This window comes from Chiloscyllium plagiosum, chromosome 32 (assembly GCF_004010195.1).
Source record: "Chiloscyllium plagiosum isolate BGI_BamShark_2017 chromosome 32, ASM401019v2, whole genome shotgun sequence".
Lineage (NCBI taxonomy): Eukaryota > Metazoa > Chordata > Chondrichthyes > Orectolobiformes > Hemiscylliidae > Chiloscyllium > Chiloscyllium plagiosum.
Window position 1 is genome coordinate 41031773 of NC_057741.1, and position 17334 is coordinate 41049106.

The 17334-nt window shown below is 40.5% G+C and overlaps 1 protein-coding gene across 6 annotated transcripts in view; it reads right to left on the reverse strand.

Moving 5' to 3' along the window:
- The window catches only part of manba (mannosidase, beta A, lysosomal), a 228725-nt gene that overhangs the window by 97917 nt on the left and 113474 nt on the right, over positions 1 to 17334 (reverse strand). For 5 of the 6 annotated variants that reach the window (XM_043674528.1, XM_043674525.1, XM_043674530.1 and 2 more), the window contains 5 exons: positions 15859 to 15969; positions 12947 to 13098; positions 11432 to 11549; positions 3929 to 4015; positions 1001 to 1168 (listed from right to left, as the gene is read on the reverse strand). In XM_043674528.1, coding sequence (XP_043530463.1) covers positions 1001 to 1168; positions 3929 to 4015; positions 11432 to 11549; positions 12947 to 13098; positions 15859 to 15969 — 636 coding nt within the window. The remainder of the gene's footprint in view (positions 1 to 1000; positions 1169 to 3928; positions 4016 to 11431; positions 11550 to 12946; positions 13099 to 15858; positions 15970 to 17334) is intronic. The other variant, XM_043674526.1, reaches the window with a different exon arrangement.

Consider the following 17334-nt stretch of genomic DNA (forward strand, 5'->3'; position numbering starts at 1 on the left):
TTATTATTGTAACCTCCTCCAGTCCTATAACTCTCTGAAATCTCAACATTTTCCAAATTCAGGCTTCTTGTACATTCTATTTCATTACTTCAATATTGCCAATCATAACAAGAACAGAAATTGCTGCAGAAAATCAGCAGGTCTGGCAACACAAACAGACAGAAAGCAGAGTCAATGTTTTGGGTCCAGTGACCCTTCTTTAGAATGTGTTTAAATATAACTTACACACTTGACTGAGTTTAATTAAACAAGGAACATAATAGAGATTATTATACTAAAAAAAATTAAAAATTTAAACACTATCTGATAGATCTTTAAAAAAACAATAAAGTGCTGAAAATACTCAGCAAGTGTGGCAGCACCTGCGTGGAGAGAAGCAGAATTAACATTCAGGTCAATGACCCCTCATCAGGACTGATTTACATAAGGTTCAAGCTCCAGCGACAGTGCAATTTAATAACATTCACCCCTCATGTCTTTACCTAAGATGTTCCAAACTTCTTATCCAGAAGACAATCTGCTTTCTTAAATTGCAAATAATACATGTTCGCCAACAAACCTTATATTTTCAGCTCTTCAGAAAGGTGTTTTACAGATATATTAACTTGTATCTAACAGGAAATTTTGATAAACACATAAGGGAGAAAGGAATAAAATGATGTGAGACGCAGTAGTTAAGTGCAAATAGCAGCATGACCTTAGACTGAATGGCTTGGGTCCATGCTGTAAATTCAATGTAATAATGGATCCACAACTTTCCTTAATTTTTATAAAATTGGCACAATTTTCCAAGCAATAAACAAAAAAAACCAAATCAGCAACTAAAATAGGATTTGTTGGAAAAACTCAGTACATCTGGTAGCATTTGTAGAAAGAAAACTGAATAACATTTTGGGTCCAGTGGCACTTCTTCACACCTGCTGAGTTTTTCCAGTAATTTTGGTTGTTATTTCCAAATAATTTGAGCATGTTGGAAATTAGTGACTTAAATGATCCTTACCTCAAGCACAATTTCTCGAATATTATTAACATAGAGATTTACATAGTCATTCAAGTACAGGGTGATGTTTGCTGATGGAATATGGAACCAATTTGATGCAAGTGCAGCCTCATTTTCATTATTTCCACTCCAGATTATAATGGATGGATGGGACTTTAGTCGACGGATCTGAAAAGAAAAATAAGCAAACTACTTCCTTAAACCCATTTAGCTAAAGAAATCTGTGCAGACCAATGCCTGCAAAAAAACACAGGGCTGGAAATCTAGCTGACACAAGTAAGTGACTAATGGGCTCTTACAGATGGAGCATACCTGCCTCTGAGCCAGAAGGCCAGGTTCAAGTTTCACCTGCTCCAAAGATGTCACAATGTCCATTCTTGTCCTCTCCATAACCATCTTGAATCTAAATGAGTTATAAACACTGTCTGCAAAGTGATCCCCCTCACTGATACTTCAGCCACTTGCCCAGTTTCATTTACCTACAATTAAGTCCTCTCACTTGTAAGCCTTTGACATATTGATTTTAAAAACTCTCTCCTTTTTAAGAATTCTACTCCCTCTAAACCTTTCACATAATCACTACCTAGTTAATGTTGGGGAAGTTGAAATCCCCTACCATTCGCTGTTACTTTTACATTTCTCTGAAACTTGCCTACATCTATGCTCTTCTATTTCTCTCAGATTATCAGGGAGTGCATTTCCAGCAATATGATCACTCTTTTATACTTTTTCACTGTTATTCACATGGCTTTATTTGAGAATCCTTCTAAGGTACTAACCCTCCTTCTGCTGTAATTGATTCCCTGCTCAATATTACGACAATCTTTCCTTGTTTTGTCTGGGGACCAAATATCCTGGAACATTGAGCTGCTGATCCTGCCCCTCTCTCAACAATGTCTCAATGATAGCAATTACATCATATCCCCATGTTTTAGTATGTGCCCTCAACTCATCTTGTTTGTCAGACTCATTGCATTAAAACACTGTCCAAATATGAGAAAAAGTCAAAGACAAATAAAAGTGGTTCCATCCAGAAAACATCTGCGCACATCTGAGGAAGTTAGCAAGAAGTTCAATAAGTGATTTCAGTAATTTTACATAATGGTACCTATCGCTTGTTCCTTCAAATAGACATTGGTGGATGGGTATCAGATGCTATCAGGTGCTTGATTTACAGAGTAGTGGAGTTGATATGGTGTTAATTACTATGCAAACTGATGTTGAACTAAAGATCAAGGGACAGTGATTTTTGGAGACTTCAAATAGAGAAAACTACTTGCTTTTATCTACTGCTTCTGTTAAAGTGAAAGCTTACTTTTGCTCCACATATCTCTGTGAGATAGTGTTCTTCCTGATGAAGGTGATCAACTCCAGGCATCATCCCAACTGACAGATACTCATTTTTGTGCTGTACTCAACTAGCAAGCTCAAACTACAACCCAGACTTCAAGGCACTGGCAGAAAATGTGCAGTCACATGTCACACTGTGACGTAATCAATAGAGGACAAATGCGGTGGCACGGTTGCTCAGTGGTTAGCACTGCTGCCTCACAGCGCCAGGGATCCAGTTTCGATTCCAGCCTCAGGCGACTGTCTGTACGGAGTTTCTGCATGGATTTCCTCCGGTGGTCCAGTTTCCTCCCATAATCCAAAGATGTGCAGGTTAGGTGAATTGGCCATGTTAAATTGCCCATAGTCTTCAGGGATGTGTAGGTTAGGTACATTAGTGAGGGAAAATGTAGAGTAATAGGGTAGGGGAATGAGTCTGGGTGGAATACTCTTCAGGTGGTCAGCGTGGACATGTTGGGCCAAATGGCCTGTTTCCACACTGTAGGCGTTCTATGATTCTAATAATTATATACACTTTTGCTTTAGAATTAATAGATCTAATTAATTAATAGACACTAAGAAGCATGTGCATTAGCAGCAATATTTCTCAAATATATTAACGCAGAAGCGTGCCAAATACCAATTAATTATACAATTTTAATGAAATTGTGCATCGGACAAAAATCATAAAATGTTAAACAAAGTAGAACTTTTGAAGAAGTCTCAATGTTGTGTGCACATGCAGTGGGTAACCATCATTGGTTGTACAGGACGGGATGAAGAGCTGAACTTGTTGATACTTGACGCTGCATGACCTTGAATGAGTCCTGTGAACATTCCTGTACGTGCTGCAGATGGCATAATCAAAATTACTTTCCTGTACTGTTTTCTGTACTTGCTGTTACACTGTACAACACAGAGAGCTTTGTTCTGAGTTTTTGGATTTCACCTTGAACTGGGATCACAAACGGCGTTAGAAACAAACCTAGGCCTCCAGACCAGCAATTGATTGAGGGGTCTCTGACAAGCAAGAGGACAGGAGGCTCATTGCTTTCATTCCCTCCCTTTTTCATCTTTTCTTTATTACTTAATAGATGGTCATAGTGGAGTCTTTTTTTCCCTCATTTCCATTTTTCTATTATTACTTAATAAGTGTTCATGTTAAAGCAAATGTTGTTGTTGAGTCTTCTCTTAACTACATTAACCAAATCCAAAAAGAGCCACATGGATACATCCTGTGATCTAAGATTTGTGTGAATAAGCACATTGAAAAATAAACTCCTTATTCTATGTTTTGTTCTGGGCAATTCCTGGGTTGCACTTAAATTTAAAATGTGATCTTGAGTTTAAAAAGGTTGAAAACTATTGATTTCAGAGTTCAGATAATGCTTGCTTAGACTTTACAATTCTCTCAAATTACTTTGTTTTCAGTGATCCGGGGTTTCTTCCACCACTGTATTAGGAGCAGGATAAGGCTGCTTTCATCTCATTATCTCAGAACTTTACACATTGTAGTAAACTCTAAGAAAGCTTTAAAATCATTGCATGTTTTCAATGGCTTGTTAAAATAGGACAGGAATGGATTTTTAATATACTTACCTGATGAGTAATTTCTGCCTTCACTGAATTAACAAAACTTTGGTCTGTTGGGTAAAGTGCACAGGCAAACATAAAATCTTGCCAAATCTGAAGAACAAAGACATTAAAAAAGGTATTGAAAGAATAAAAAGCTGGTACAGGTTAACTGGCAGTATTTCTTGGAATAAAGCATAGCTCCAGTAAATACAGTTATTGAATCAGCAATTTCCTTGTCACTTTGCAGAGGATTGCACTGGGAGCATTATGAACCAATAGGCAATGAGCAAGTTGAACACATCTTTGAATGATACACTAGAGACTATTATTAATATTCCTTTTTAGTTCAAAACATTTCAGAAAAATTAGATTTTGTGAGAAGGAGGACATGAAATCAATTTGTAGATCAGAAGCTTCAATTAAAAATTGAGGAAAAGCTACAAATCTAAGGCAATTAAATCAGCATTCCTTATCTGCTTAGCCATCATAGTTCAAAGACAGAACTTACTGCACAGGAGGACATTCAACCCCCCAGATCTATTCTGGCTCTTTGAAATGGTCAGGGATCTTTTAATACTAAAGTTCCAGACTGAACGTCATTTGAAGAGAGCAAGTCTGAGATTCAGTGCTCTCTAGCTACGACACTGGCTTGCCAGCCTAGGCACAGTGCTCAAGTCTTGAATTGGAGCCTAAACTCACAATCTATAGTCACCAAGGAAGAACCTGACACCTCAGCATGGTTGGCACAAGATATACAGGAAGGCATAAGAAATATGAGGGGAGAATGCAATTTTAATATATTTGAGAAACATCACTACTAACACTCATGTGCTTGGTGTTTGCAAGCGCAGTTATTTTAGTACAATTTGAAAATTTGGGCACTATGATTCCAAACTATAACTGTAAATAGTGAATTGTATTACTCCCACAGCAGAGCTTCCTGGGGCACCAGTACCCATTTTCAAACATCTTCAGAAACTGCTTTAACTCCTTCTCTCCCCTTACTTCCTCTCAGTTGTCAATTTTTTAATCTTATAGAACATAGAATTTTACAGCGCAGTACAGGCCCTTTTGTCCTTGATGTTGCGCCGACCTGCGAAAATAATCTGCTGCCCGTCTAACCTACACCATTCCATTATTATCCATATGTATGCCCAATGCCCATTTAAATGCCCTTAACGTCGGCGAGTCTACTACTGTTGCAGGCAGGCCTTTCCATGCCTCTGAGTAAAGAAACTACCCCTAATATCTATCCTAAATCTTTCACCCCTCAATTTAAAGTTACGTCCCCTCGTGTTAGCCTTCATCATCCCACAGAAAAAAGCTCTCAGTGTCCACCCTATCTAACCCTCTGGATTATCTTATATGTCTTGATTAAGTAACCTCTCAACCTTCTTCTCTCCAACGAAAACAGCCTCAGTTCCCTCAACCTTTCCTCATAAGAACTTCCTTCCATGTCAGGCAATATCTCCTCTGAACTCTTTCCAAAGCTTCCACATCCTTCCTATAATGCAGTGAACAGAACTGCACACAATACTCCACGTGCGGCCTTACCTGTGTTTTGTATAGCTGAAGCATGACCTCGTGGCTCCGAAATTTAATCCCCCTCCCAATAAATGCCAACACACCATTTGCCTTCTTAACAACCCTATCAACCTGGGTGGCAACTTTCAGGGATTCACGCACCTGGACACCGAGACCTCTCTGTTCCTCTACACTGCCAATAATTTTACCATTAGCTCAGTACTCTGCATTCCTGTTATTTCTTCCAAAATAAATTACCTCACACTTTTCTGCATTAAACTCCATTTGCCACTTCTCAGCCCAGCTCTGCATCTTATCTATGTCCCTCTGTAACCCACAACATCCTTTGGCACTATCCACAACTCAGCCTGCCTTAGTGTCATCTGCAAATTGACTAACCTATCCTTCTACGCCCACATCCAGATCATTTATAAAAATTACAAACAGCAGAGACCCCAAAACAGATCCTTGCAGCACACTACTGGTAACTGAGCTCCAGGATGAACATTTCCCATCAACCACCACCCTGCCTTCTTTCAGCAAGCCAATTTCTGATTCAAACCGCTAAAGCACTTTCAATCCCACAACTCCGTATTTTGTCCAATAGCCTACCGCGTGGAACCTTATCAAACGCCGTACGTAAGTCCAGATAAACCACATCAACCACTTTACCTTCATCCACCTGGTTTTATCACCTTCTCGAAGAACTCAATAAAGGTCTTGTGAGGCACAACCTATCCTTTTCAAAACCATGTTGACTATCCCTGTTTCTTTCCCGATGATTATAAATCCTATCTCTTATAAACTTTTCCAACACCTTACCCACAACCGAAGTCAGGCTGACCGGCCTATAATTACCAGTGCTGTCCCAACTCCCCTTTCTTAAACAAACATTTGCTATCCTCCAGTCTTCTAGCATTACTCCTGTTGACAATGACATGTAGATTGAAACCAAAGGCTCTGCAATCTCCTCCCTGGCTTCCCCGAGAGTCCAAGGATAAATCCCATCTAGCCGGGGGTTTTATCTATTTTCAGATCTTCCAAAATTGCTAAAACCTCCTCTTTGTCAACCGCAAACCCACCTAATCTTGTAGCCTGTATCTCCGTATTCTCACTAACACTGCCCTTTTCCAATGTGAATACTGACAAAAAGTATTCATTAAGCACTTCCCCTATGTCCTCAGATTCCACACACTACTCTGCTTGATTGGCCCTAACCTTACTCTCGCCATTCTTTTATTCCCAATGTGAATACTGACAAAAAGTATTCATTAAGCACTTCCCCTATGTCCTCAGATTCCACACACAACTTCCCACTACTCTGCTTGATTGGCCCTAACCTTACTCTCGCCATTCTTTTATTCCTGGTATACCTATAGAAGGCCTTAGGGTTTTCCTTGATCCTATCCGCCAACAACCTTTCATGTCCCCTCCTGGTTCTTCTTAGCCCACTCTTTAGACCTTTTCTGGCTAACTTATAACTCTTAATCTCCCTATCTAAGCCTTCACGCCTCATCCGCACATAAGTCGCCTTCTTCCTCTTGACAGGACCTTCAACTTCTTTAGTTAACCATGGCTCCCTCTCTCGACAACTACCTCCCTGTCTGATAGGTATATACTTATCAAGGACACACAGTAGCTGTTCCTTGAATGAGCTCCATGTCTCAAGTGTGTCCATCCCCTGCAGCTTCCTTCCCCATTCTATGCATCCTAAATCTTGCCTAATCGCATCATAATTGCCTTTCCCCCAGTTATATCTCTTTCCCTGCAGTATATACCTATCCCTGTCCATTGCTATTGTAAACATAGGAGAAAGTGAGGACTGCAGATGCTGGAGATCAGAGCTGAAAAATATGTTGCTGGAAAAGCGCAGCAGGTCAGACAGCATCCAAGGAGCAGGAGAATCAACGTTTCGGCATAAGCCTTTCTTCAAGAATGAGGAAGATGTGCCAAGCAGGCTAAGATAAAAGGATGCACCCGCTGCACCCGATGTGGCCTCCTCTATATTGGGGAGGCCGCCTATTTGCGGAACGTTTCAGAGAACACCTCTGGGACACCCGGACCAACCAACCCAACCACCCCGTGGCCCAACACTTCAACTCCCCCTCCCACTCCACCAAGGACATGCAGGTCTTTGGACTCCTCCATCGTCAGACCATAGCAACACAACGGTTGGAGGAAGAGCGCCTCATCTTCCACCTAGGAACCCTCCAACCACAGGGGATGAACTCAGATTTCTCCAGTTTCCTCATTTCCCCTCCCCCCACCTTGTCTCAGTCAAATCCCTCGAACTCAGCACCGCCTTCCTAACCTGCAATCTTCTTCCTGACCTCTCCGCCCTCACCCCCACTCCGGCCTATCACCCTCACCTTGACCTCCTTCCACCTATCATATTTCCAACGCCCCTCCCCCAAGTCCCTCCTCCCTAACTTTTATCTTAGCCTGCTGGACACACTTTCCTCATTCCTGAAGAAGGGCTTATGCCCGAAACGTCGATTCTCCTGCTCCTTGGATGCTGCCTGACCTGCTGTGCTTTTCCAGCAACACATTTTCAGCTCTGATCTCCAGCATCTGCAGTCCTCACTTTCTCCCCATAACAACTACCCTGTTACTCTCACTCTTATCGAGAATCACCTTTGCTATCCTTTCCTCTATATCCCTGGAACAATTTGAAGGCCTATAGAAAACTCCCAACAGGGTGACCTCTCCTTTCCTGTTTCTAACCTCAGCCCAAACTATCTCAGTGGATGAGTCCTCAAACGTTCTCTCAGTTGCTATAATACTACTCTTGATTAACAATGCCACACACCCTACTCTTACCATCATCTCTGTTCTAGCTGAAACATCTATGACTTGAATCTGCAGCAACCATTCCTGTCTCTGAAATGGCTACAACATCAAAATCCAAAGTACCAACCCATGCTGCAAGTTCACACACCTTATTCCAGATCCTCCTGGCATTGAAGTACACACATTTCAAACCAACATTCTGGTGCTGGCGCCCTCTGACGACCTTGTAAATCTATCCCTGATCTCACTACCCTCAACCTCCTGTACACTGGAACTACAATGCAGGTTCCCATCCGCCCTACATTAGTTTAAATCTCCCCCCCTCCAACCGAACAGCATTAGCAAATGTCCCCCAACATATTGGCACCCCTCCTCTAGTTCATCCTGTTTGTAGAGGTCCCATCTTCCCCAAGAATCCAAAACCCTCCCTCCTGTACCATCCCTGCAGCCATGTGTTCAGCTCCGCTCTCTCCCTGTTCCTTGCTTCACTAGCACGTGGCACGGGCAACAAACCAGAGATAACAACTCTGTTTGTTCTAGTTCTAAACTTCCACCCTAGCTCTCTGAATTTCTGCCTGACATCCCCATCTCTATTCCTACCTATGTCGTTGGTGCCTACGTGGACCACCACTTGGGGTTGCTCCCCTTCCAGTTCAAGGATCCCGAAAACACGATCAGAGACATCGCGAACCCTGGCACCTGGGAGGCAACAAACCAACCATGAGTCTCTCTCGTTCCCACAAAACCTCCGATCTGTTCCCCCTAACTATGGAGTCCCCAATGACTAAAGCTTTGTTCCTCTTCCCCCTTCCCCTCTGAGCAGCAGGGAAAGACTCTGTGCCAGAGACCTGTGTCCCAATGCTTACCCTTGGTAAGCAGTTGCCCCCAACAGTCTCCAAGACGGCATACTTGTTGTTGAGGGGACCACCACAGGAGATCCCTGCACTGCCTGCCGTTCCCTTTCCTACTCCTGACGGTAGCCCATCTACCTTCTTCAGGTGGCTGTGGAGTAACTACCTACCTGTAACTCTTCTCAATAACTCCCTCCACCTCCCGAATGATCCAAAGTTCATCCAGCTCCATTTCCAGTTCCCTAACGCGTTCTTGAGGAGCTGAAGTTCGGTGCACTTCCCACAAATGAAGTCAACAAGGACACTAGAGGTGATCCTTATCTCTCTCATACTGCAGGAGGAACATTCAACTATCCTAACCTCCATTCCCACTTTCTAAATTCACAAATAAACCGCTGAAAAAATAAAACATGAAAGAAAACATTTGCCACCTTACTAACTGACACACAGAACTTTTTTTTTGGTTAGGGGAGGAGGATGGGTGGGAGACACTACCCGTGTAGTGTTTTGGGAAAAGCAACCCCCGCCCAAATATGTAACTCGTGACCTCTGCGACAGCCTTCCGCTCAATGCTCTCGCACCTCCTGCTGCTGAAACAACAATCTTCTGCGAATAAAATAACCCTATGATAGTGATCTTATCCTAATATTATACATTCTCATTGATTATTAGAGGCTTTTGAAGGTGTATCATTCCCATTATATTTCTCACATTCACCAGAACTCTCAATTTGTCAAACAACTGACTTAGGCTTATTAAACATTGTCTCACTGAAACAACATTTTTACGAGTGTTTGACAGGACAGTTGCTGAACTGCGGTTTTATTTGACTGGACAATTCAGAACTTGGGATAATAGTTGAATAAGCAGCTAGCCATTTAAAATTAAAGTGAAACATCTCTACCCCAAAGCTTCTGAATGTTTGGACTTTTTTAACCCAAAGAGGCATGGTTGCGCAACGAGTATGTTCAAGACAAATTGATAAAATGTTTGATACTAAGAGAATCAAGGATCTAGGATTGTGCAAGGAAGTGGAATTGAGGTAGAAGATCAGCCAAGATCATAATGATTGATGGAATGGAATGCTCTCTTACATTCTCCCCTCTTATATTGGGTTGCTTGTACCAACCATGCTGAAGAATCAGCAATCTCTTTTAAAACAGAAGCAAATCATTCTGAGAACCAAAGGTAAACTGTGTAGGAATAGTGACAAGTTGGTGGAATGGGCAAAAAAATGGCAAATTATATCTGAATGGATACATTTTAATAAAATAAAAGTAACAATGATGCTTTATGGGAATGGCTCAGAGAGGTTCTGGTTCACAAGACATGAAAACGAATACTTAAAGCAAGTGGAATATTGAGCTCTGTGGAACAAAGTATGGAATATAAAAGATCTAACCGTGAATCTATAAAGAATTACAAATAGCAAATAGACTGAGACAATACAACTATGAAGAAAGACTGGCAAAAGTGAGATGTTTTTGTTAAGAGTTTTGGAGGTAACAAACAATTTGACAAGTTATGAAGATGGCAGAGAGCAGACAGAACAAGACTACCTCCAGTGATTGAAGGATTTAGAACAAGTTAAAATGTAAGACATTCAAGACAGAAATAAGGAGAACTTTGTTTCAAAAAAAAAATGAAAAGAGATACATTATTAGAATGAGTGTTGGGAAAATTGTGAAGCAAGACTGGGTCTGTATTTAAGATTGAATTGACAGTTGAAAAAATTCAAGGGAGCTCTGGGGGTGTTAAAGGATTTGAGAAATGGGCAGCCACTGGGATTGCTACATCTGTCTGTGTGGAGGACAAACACAAACAATGATGTAATTCCTTTTACATTACTCATCAAAAAGTGACAGGATTAATTCACACTATTGTCTTATGGATCATGTTTCATTCAAAATCGAACGCTGTCAGTGTTATGGTGGAGTGACAGTTTTCACCATAACATTCTCAAAACACCTACGCATATCAAGAACTGCGGATTTTAAGTTGTTGGAAAATACCTCAGTGGCTGAGATGTGGAGATTTTATTTTTCCCTTTAAGCAGTTCTTATAATTCAGAATACCTGAATGGGAAATGGAAGCAGATTGTATAGGGACTTTCACAAAGAGAACTGGATCAGTTTTCGAAAAGGGAATATTTGCACAACATTGGAAGAAGAACAGGGCACTGAGATTAACTTGATAGCTCTTTCAGAAAAGCTAACATAGGAATGATGATCTGAATTACTTCCCGCTGCACTGTATGATTTTTGTGAGTAGCTGCATGGAGATTTTGACAAAGATTTTAAAGATTTGGAGCTTTCTCATATGTAAATAAAATCCATCAGCTTTCTGTTTTGAAATTTCTTACCATGATGCCCAATTTATTACACAAATTATAAAATTCATCTTGTTCATACACTCCTCCTCCCCAGACTCTTAGTGAATTCATATTAGCATCAACAGCTGACTGCAATAAGTTTTCCAATCTGTAAATTATACAAGAAGAAAATATTAGTAAGTGGTAAGCAGTATGCCATAAATGATGGTGCAAATCCAACTGAAATAGCTCTGCAAATTCAGATTTTCACGTGATCAAATGTTCCTACCTAGTTTTAAAGTTTTAACATCAATCATAGTAATGCTCAAACAGTAGAATTTTCTGGAACTGGTGACAATGAGGTCTCTCATCTGTGGCAAAAATTGTCGAATGTCACTGACAGCACGTCAATATACACAGCAGACAAGGAGAAGAACTTGAGAACTATATTTGGTTAACACCTTGAGCATTGATGTATTAACGTCACTAGATCGTGCCCAATTTTAATCAAATTTCTTGCTGAACTATTAAAGGAGTAAATTCCTCATTTTCAGCACTCAGAATTACGAAATTTAATACTTTATTCTGCACAGATTCAAATAACTTGTCAGACTGAGAGTTCAAACCTTCTCTTGTTATATTTAAAAATAGTATCCCACTTCTTACGTGGGATAATGCCCGTAGTATAATCAACAGCCAAACATGGATTGTGCAGTTCAGGAAAGCTGTCCGTAAAGTAATCTATGTCCATATATAGCAAGCTCTGGACAATATCCTGAATTGGGCTAATCAATGACACGTTACATTTGCACACACAAGTGCTAGTCAATGCTCATTTCCAAAGAGACAGAATCCATCCATCGCCGTTGACATTCAATGGCATGATTAGTGCCAAATTATTTACTATTAACAGCCAAAGGGTTATCATTGTTGAGAAATTGAACTGGATGAGCCACTTAAGTATCGTAACTATAACAGCACGTCAGAAGCTGAGAGACCTGCAGTTAAGTAACTCACCTCCTGACCCCTCAGGCTGATTACCAGCTAGAAGGCATAAGTCAGGATTAAGTTACTTAACATTCAAGAAGTTTGACACCATCTAGGGCACAGCAGCTCACTTGATTGTCACCCTACCTCACATCTTTAACACTCACTCCCTCCATCACTGAAATGCATTGACAGCACAGCATTCCATTAAAGCTTGATTTTAAATCTCAAATCTTTTCTAATGGGTGATTGCAAACTATTGCACAATCTTAGCAAGCAGTACTGTACGCCATCCAAAGCTTTATCTTCCTTTCCATAATGGGAAAGCTAAAACATGCAAAGTTCTGTCATTTCAATGAATAAAATCATGGTAGCTCGTAGGACTGAGACTAAGTAAATCAAACCACAACAAAGCAGTCTATTTCAGGTAGGAAAATAACTTTCATAACTCTAATTCAACATATGGTAAATGAAGTTTACATTATGGCCTTTATCTACCAGATTTAATTATTTATGCACTAATATATGAATACAAATTAGTCAATCGCGATAGTTAATCATGAAACTTTTAAAACTTACACATCAAATGTCACTCTGTCCAGAAAAGCATCTGCAGGAATCCAGTTTGAGCCCTTGAGAAATACTGGGAGCCCATTTATCCGAAAATAAAAGCTTAGTCCAGGAGACCCTGGCACTGATTCTTGTACCAGCTCCACTGTTCTGAAATAGACCTATGGAAAACATAAGATTATAAAATACTTAAACTGGCAGGAAAAGTAAATAAAATTACCAGAGCTTTTTTATGAATAGTGATTTCAAAATTAATGTTTATCTGCCAATAAGACCATAAGACACAGGAGCCAAAGTAAGCTTAATCAGTCTATCAAATTTGCTCAGTACTTCAATGCGATCACAGCTGATCTGATAGTCCTTTCCAGTCTTTCCTCCATAACCCTTGATTCCCTTCCTGATTAAAAATCTATCTATCTCACCTTGAATATACTTAAAAATCACACAACACCAGGTTATAATCCAACAGGTTTATTTGGAAGTACTGGCTTTCAGATCACTGCTCCTTCATCAACTACCTGAAGGAGTAGCGCTCTGAAAACTAGTACTTTCAAATAAACCTGTTGGGACTATAACCTGGTATTGAGAGATTTTTAATGTTGTCCACTCCAGACCAACACTGACACATCCACATCTTGAATATATTTAATGACCCAGTCACAACAGCCCGCTGCAGTAAAGAATTTCATAGATTCACAATCCTCAGAGAAGAAATTCCTCCTCATCTCTGCCTAAAATGGACAATCCCTTAATCTGAGATCACACCCTCTGTTTCTAAACTCAAATGCAAGGGGAAATGACTTGGCTGCATCAATTCTATCAATCTCTCTAAGAATTTTGTAGTTTCAATCAAGTCAGTTCTCAGTCTTCTAAACTCTAATGAGTACAGTCCCAACCTACTCACCCTCTCCTCCAAACTAACCCTCCATACCCAGGGTCAACTTATTGAACCTTCTCTGGACTACTTCCAATAGCAGTATAGCTTTCCTTAGGTAAGGGGACAGAAAAGATACACATATTACATGTGTACTCTGATTAATGCTTCGTATAATGTTAACAAGACTTCCCTATCTTCATTCTCTTTGAAATAAAAGCCAATATTTCATTGCCTTTCCTATTACCTGATGAACATGAATGCTAAGTTTTTGTGATTTATGCACAAGGACGCACAAATCCTGCTGTGCTGCTTTCTCCATTTAAATAATATTCATCGCCTCTATTCTTCCTGACAAACTGCATAAATTTCTATTTTCCCGTATTATTTTCCACCTACCAAATTTCTGCCTCTCACTTAATCTGTCTATTGCCACCACTTGCCCTCCACCTACCTTTGAGTCATCCTCACCACTATCTTTGCAGCAGTTTTGTGTCAGATGCAAATTTGGCTACAGCACATTCACTTCCTTTATCCAAGTCATTGATATATATTATAAATATTTGTGACCCAAGCCCTGATCTCTGTGGCATTCCACCAGTTACAGGTTGCCATCCTGAAAATGCCTCCCTCAACCAAAGAGCACTCTTCTATTATTTTGCCAATCCTGCAACCCAATGCCCATGGCTTTTAGTTTATTAAATTATCCGAACTTCCAGATATTTTGAGCTCAAATGAGTCAGGTATCACTGCAATATGACTAATATGCCAGCGATTCACAAAGAGGACTACTGGAAGCAGATTCCCACCACCACTACCGATGACAGAATACTTGAACTGTCTGCAAGTAGTCATTAAAGCATACTCCATTATCACAGGATAAGGACATTGATGGAAAGGCCATCATTAATTACCTATCCTTAGTTTCCCTTGAGAAGGTAATGGTGAGCTACCTTTTTGACTGCACTTGAGTTGTTTGCTAGTTCATTGCAGAGGACAGTTATGCTAATTACTGTGGGTCAGGACTCACATGTAGGCTGGCCAGGCAGATTGGGAAAGGATAAAAAGACATTAATGAAGCAGTTAGATTTTTAAGAAAATCCTATAGTTTTCTGGTCATTACCGATAACATATTTTGGATTGTGTGTGTGAGATATAAACTGTTGGATTAGTATATATAATTTTTCATGTTATTTGTTGACAATTAGGGATTTAGTTTTTAAAGTTAATAACCAGTGGGTTTTTCGTGTGTAACTATATTATTTTCTGTAATCATGACAATTTCTTTTAAAAACAGACCAGTCTTGAAAGTGAATGGATTTTGTGCACTATTAATTGATTTTTGTTTACTTATAAACAAAATAGTTTATAAAGGAAAGTTTTGAGATTAATGGGGTTACACTTACAAAAACTCTGAATCACAAGTAGATGATTCCATCTTTTTTGTACTAAACCTCCATTATATTGTTAAAGCACAATCTACAGCATCTCATGCTTTTCTTTCAATGAAAGACCACTTTGTTAACACCAAAATAATCAAAAATATGATCTATTAAGGTTGGTTCCTATCTGGGATTTGACGTGCATGGTAATAACATCAGCGGAGATCATAACAATCAAAATGAGATTCCCCGCTAGGATAAACGGAATGATAAAGATGAGAAGTCTCTGGATCATTAATCCAGACTTGTGTATTGTTAGTCCTGTAAAAGTGACTAGTGCTAACATATCCTGTCCAAAGCAAATTATAGATGCTTCGTTTAATTTTCAGACTCTAAACTTCTTGGCTGAAGTACGACGACATTGAGATTAAGTCACAACAAATGAGAATTGTTTCCTTTCTTTCCTGAAGGCAAAGAAATAAAAAGAACAGATATTCTTTTAAATTACTGACCAAAAATATGGCATTTTAAGACTGCTTCACCTATCCTTCACAGGGAAAAAGAACTATGCCAATTAAAACTTTTCATTTTTCCATAATTTGTCACCCAGTTGATAATGCAAATTTTTAAATAAACATTTAAACAGATAATTGAGAATGACTGACCATAATGGACTTTTCAATGTGGTATTCTCTGCTGATTGTGAAAGTAACAGTCATGTTGTAACCAGTCTGATTACCATAACCAACAGGCCACCAAAGATCAACAGAAACATCCTGGAAAATAAAGTTCCAATACATAGTATGTTTTTTCTCATGTTTAAGCACATTCCTGTGTGAGGATCAATGCACATATTGTAAAACTTATTATAATTGAAATTAAACTGCTGAATTTTGCTTGTTGTATTCTTTAGACCCAGTTTTTTTTAAATAAAAGTTAGCTTTAGAGGGATGGCAGTGAAGGCAGTGCAATGTTCCTCCTGCAACATGTATGAGGTGAGGGATGCCATCGACGTCCCTGCCGATTACACTTGCAGGAAGTGCACCCATCTCCAGCTCCTCCAAGACCGTGTTAGGGAACTGGAGCTGGAGTTGGATGAACTCCGGATCATTCGGGAGGCAGAGGGGGTCATAGATCAGAGTTATAGGGAAGTAGTAACCTCAAAGATGGCAGATAGATGGGTTACAGTGAGGGGGACTGGGAGGAAGCAACCAGTGCAGGGACCCCCTGCGGCCGTTCCCCTCAAGAACAAGTATACCGTTTTGGATACTTGTGGGGGGGATGACTTACCAGGGGTAAGTAACGGGGCTCAGGTCTCTGGCACGGAGCCTGTCCCCGTTACTCAGAAGGGAAGGGAGGAGAAGAGCAGAGCAATACTAATTGGGGACTCGATAGTTCGGGGCACAGATAGGCGGTTTGTGGGAACGAGAGAGACTCACGTTTGGTATGTTGCCTCCCAGGTGAAAGGGTATGTGATGTCTCTGATCGTGTTTTCCGGGTCCGGGAGGGGGAGGGGGAGCAACCCGAAGTCGTGGTCCACATTGGCACCAACGACATAGGTAGGAGGAGTGCAGAGGATGTTAGACAGGCTTTCAGGGAGCTAGGTTGGAAGCTCAAAGTTAGAACGAACAGAGTTGTTGTCTCTGGTTTGTTACCCGTGCCACATGATAGAGATTCGAGAAATAGGGAAAGAGAACACTTAAATGCGTGGCTACAGGGATGGTGCAGGAGGGAGGGATTCCGGTTTTTGGATAACTGGGGTTCTTTCTGGGGAAGGTGGGACCTCTATAAACAGGATGGTCTACACCTGAACCTGAGGGGCACCAGTATCCTTGGGGGGAGGTTCGCTAGTGCTCTTCGGGGGGGTTTAAACTAACTCTGCAGGGGCATGGAAACCCAGATTGTAGCTTCAGGGTGCAGGACCTGGAGTGTAGGGAGGTTAGGAACAAGGCCTCAATTTCCAAGGAGGGTGCCTGTAAACAGGAAAGTGGCTTGAAGTGTGTATACTTCAATGCAAGAAGTATACGAAATAAGGTAGGTGAACTTGCAGCGTGGGTAGGTACCTGGGACTTCGATGTTGTGGCTATTACGGAGACATGACTAGAACAGGGACAGGATTGGCTGTTGCAGGTCCCAGGGTT